Raw genomic sequence first — 4,111 nt, 5'->3', positions numbered from 1 at the left:
CTTTTTACCCATCCTGTTAACGTGACAGTGGAGAGGCAGTGCACACACTTTATACAAAATGCAATTAATCTGATTCAGTTAAATTTGATTATAGTGTGAGCTGAACTATATACGTGGTTTGGTGTTATTATAACCCAGTCAGGCAGGGCTTTGCTCTGTGTGCCCTGCCATAAAGTCATAATCTGTCACTCAGTAGGTCAAGGTCATCCACAGTTGTTCCCTATATAAACAATTTGTTTCTGTGTCAATGCCTTTTTGTGGGTTTTTTTTTACTCAGCATGCCAAACATCCAAGCTACTACTACTCCACACCGAAGGAACTCATTAGTGTACTGTCAACATGTGTTTGAAATCTTGCAAAATCAACAACAGATATTACAAGGTCTACAAGGTCATCCTTTATTTTCTTTTATGTTACCGTAAATGTTTGCCAGAGTCGGGCTACATGTTTTTCCCACTACACTTCAATGCCTGGAAGTGTGACTTTGTTCCCACAGCTGATTAGTTTGATGTTATCCCGTCTCCCTAAGACAGAACAGGACAATGGGGCCCCTCGCGTCACAGTGAGCGTTGTTGCACTATTAGTAACTTCCGTCGAGGTAAAGCATAAAGTGAAGTCATTAAAAAAAATATAAAAGTATTAACCCCTTACAATAAGTGACTGCCTCATTAAATGTCCAACCAGCATATATCATGCCGCTGTCTACTCATTTGGGCACTCCTTCTCCTCCTCTTCTTCATCCTCCTCCTCCTCCTCCTCCTCCTCCTCCTCATTTGGTCAGGAACGCAGAGCGCACGCTGCTGAACGTAGAAGCCGCTGCAGCGTTCCTCCTCTCACTTTCTGACAAGGTCTCCTCTGACAGGAAATATGTTTTTCACCGACATATTCTGCCATCCTCTCTGGGCTGCCTTGTCCGCACTGCTGGCTCTCGTTGTGCGCTTGCAGCGCAGAGCCATCTGGGACCCGCAAGCCTGCTCCGTGCGGCTCAGGGGGAAGACTGCCATAGTAACAGGGGCCAATACAGGTTGGTTCACTTCTTGTAATGACTCCTAACGCGGGACTTTCTGGCTATATTATCTCTGTGAATCTGGTAACAATGTGCTTTGATATGTTCTGTTTATAATGTGGTGGCGATTTTTAATGTCTGCGTCATCAGACATTCAACAAGTGCTCACCGTGAATTGGGGCATGCCATTAGCATTACATAGGGAAGAGCAGAAGCAAGGCAGTCACTGCCTCCCATGTAATGAATGGCAGGCACCTACTGTTCTACACCCAATAGAATGTCTCTTTATTTATTTTTCTTGCATCACCGTTAATGCGGCTCGTACCGCTGTGTGCACACCCATAAATGTGGTATCAAAAGGTGCGGCTCGATGCCGAGAAGGAAGCTATTATTTTTATTGGGGATCGGAGTTACAATGGGCGACGTAAAAAGCAAAAAAACGAGCAAAATTTCAAACTGCCTAAACGCAGAGTGTAACTGACACCAACTGCCGCTTTTTTAGAGTGTGAAAATGATGGAATTTTTGACCCCAAAGTAATTTTGAAATCGCTCTCATGGCTGCAAAAATTGCTCTATTGACATGGAAGTTGGTCATGACATTGATAGGCATGCCTGCTCCCGTAAAATGTTTTCAACATTTTTCTAGGGCTGATGGCTTTCTGTCAAGGTTCTTCAGAGTGAAATCAAGTGACAGGGTAACCTCAGGCACTCCACCATTCATTTTCATACTTTTCTGAAAAATTTCTGAGCTCAGCGCACACCATTTTTCTCTCATCGCTGCTATTTCTGTGAGTGACCTACAGATAAGAATCGCGGGACTATTGGAGACGACAAATAGCCCTCTCATACACTTCAAGCTGTTTTTGGATCGGCCTTACGGATGCTGAACAGGAAGCAGTTGTTCGGACTGCTTTTTTCATCAAAACTTACTGGGTGTCTCATAAAGATAGGAATCTTCCTCCACCTTTCTCTCTCACACACGCAGTTGCCTGAGGATTAATCGCTATAGCAACAGAATACAGAGAAAGGCAGAGCTGCTGGTTTGGACTACAAAGACTCTGTAGTTCTAAACATGGCGGAACACTTTATTGCAGAGACCTGAGCAGAAGGTCAGAACTACAACATGGTGGAACACTCAGTTATTACAGAGGTGGGCTGAGCTGGCATTTAGAACTACTTGCTGTTTTGGGCAAGTAGTTTTGGGCATTGTGTAACAGTGGTTTGGATTAACCAAGAAGTAACAGAGGTTTGGATTAACCAAACCACTGTTACACATTGGATTAGTGTGGCCATTTAAAATGAAGCTTACTGAAGGTTTCAAAATAAAAGCTTGTATATTCCTCTCATGTCAGTGCACCGCCATAGGCGGTGCAATAATACTAAACTTTTTTATATATATTTGAATATTTTTATTGGATTTCAACAAAGTAGATTACTAACCCAAACATTCATATCCACACATCCGTTACAGAACAGAAAAAAAAAAAAAAAAAAAAAAAAAAGGTTGACTTACTTAACTCCATTCTGGACTGACTGATTGACTGGAAGTCCCTCAATGTGACACAAGAATGGCCGCCACACTTTGTAAAATTTGTCCGCAGAACCCCGCACAACATATCTCTGTTGTTCAACTTTGAGAATTGAAAGCAAGTCCTTAATCCATTGTTTATGGGAAGGAGGTGACTCTTTTTTCCATGATAGAAGTATGAGTCGACGAGCAACCAATGTGGAAAAGGCTACAGCTGAAGCTTGTTGGGTGGACACACAACATGTCTGAGGAACAACCCCAAATATTGCAGAAAGAGGGTTTGGCGGAATATTAATAATCCACGCTTCTGACAGGGTCTTAAAGATAGCTCTCCAGAAGGTCTGCAGTTTTTGGCATTCCCAGAACATATGACCAAGAGTGCCTTTCTCGCTTTTACATCTTGGGCACGCCTCATCCAATCCTGGAAACAACTTTGCGAGTTTACTGTTTGACAAATGAARTCTRTGAACCACCTTAAATTGTATTAAACCATGTCTGATACATATTGATGAATCATGAATAAGCCTTGTTGCCTGCTGCCACTCYAACTCAGTTATTCTCAATCTCATCTCCAGCTGCCACTGTTCTTTAATTTTGTCTAATGAGGGTGCAGCCGCTGTATGAATTAATGCGTATACCTTCGATGTGGCCCCTCTCTGCTTGGGGTCCACCTCCAGGCACTCGTCAATCCARCTGGAGGCTGGAGTCTGGAGCGTCTGTGAGAAGTGTTTTTTAACAAAACTCYGCAACTGYAGATACCTAAAAAAGTTCGAAGAAGGTAGGCCAAATGATTTCTGCAGCTGTTGAAAGGACACAAGATGCCCGTCTTTGAACAGGTCTCCTACAGTCCTTATCCCTTTATTTGCCCAGGCATGGAAAGCGGAGTCAATTAGAGAAGGAGGAAACAAAGCATTCATTGATATGGGAGCTGCTAGGAGACCTTGTTTTTGTTTGAAATGGATCCTAAGCTGTTCCCAGATCCTAATTACCCCCARAGTAACTGGGTTAATTGTAATTAGTCGTTTATCTAGTGGCAGTGGYGAGCAAACAACTGAGGCCAACGAACCAGATTTACAAGAGTTTTGTTCCATCAGCAACCAAATGGGCACCGCTTCATTTTCTGCAGGCTTAAACCAGAAACAAAGTTTAGAGACATTAGCAGCCCAATAAAAGTGCATATAATTAGGCAAGGCCAGTCCCCCCTCCTCTCGCCGCCTCTCTAAAAACTCTTTTCTGATACGAGGAATCCTTTTATTCCAAATGTACATTGAGGTTATCTTGTCTAGCTTTTTAAAAAATGATTTAGGAATGAATATTGGAATTGCCTGAAAAAGGAATAACAATTTAGGCATTATAACCATTTTAACTGAATTTATCCTTCCTGCCAAAGACAGAGGGAGAGATGACCAGCGTTCCATATCCTGCTTAAACTGATTGAAGGCAGTAACAAAGTTATGCTTGAATAGATCTTTATAATTTCTGGTTATGTTCACTCCTAAATACGTAAATTTGTCAGGACTCACTGTAAGCGGAAGAGAGTTTAGGGGCATCTTGTTGGCTTTATCATTGACAGGAAA

General features: G+C 42.4%; 1 protein-coding gene across 1 annotated transcript in view; it reads left to right on the top strand.

The window, feature by feature from the left end:
• The first annotated feature begins 753 nt into the window (after positions 1-753).
• The window catches only part of LOC103465003 (retinol dehydrogenase 11), a 21,203-nt gene continuing 17,845 nt past the window's right edge, over positions 754-4,111 (top strand). Inside the window, exon 1 of the mRNA XM_008409481.2 lies at positions 754-1,024. Within this exon, the coding sequence (XP_008407703.1) occupies positions 868-1,024 (157 nt within the window). The 5' untranslated portion in view covers positions 754-867. The remainder of the gene's footprint in view (positions 1,025-4,111) is intronic.

Source organism: Poecilia reticulata, linkage group LG5 (genome assembly GCF_000633615.1).
Source record: "Poecilia reticulata strain Guanapo linkage group LG5, Guppy_female_1.0+MT, whole genome shotgun sequence".
Lineage (NCBI taxonomy): Eukaryota > Metazoa > Chordata > Actinopteri > Cyprinodontiformes > Poeciliidae > Poecilia > Poecilia reticulata.
This window is presented reverse-complemented; position numbering and strand designations above follow the sequence as displayed.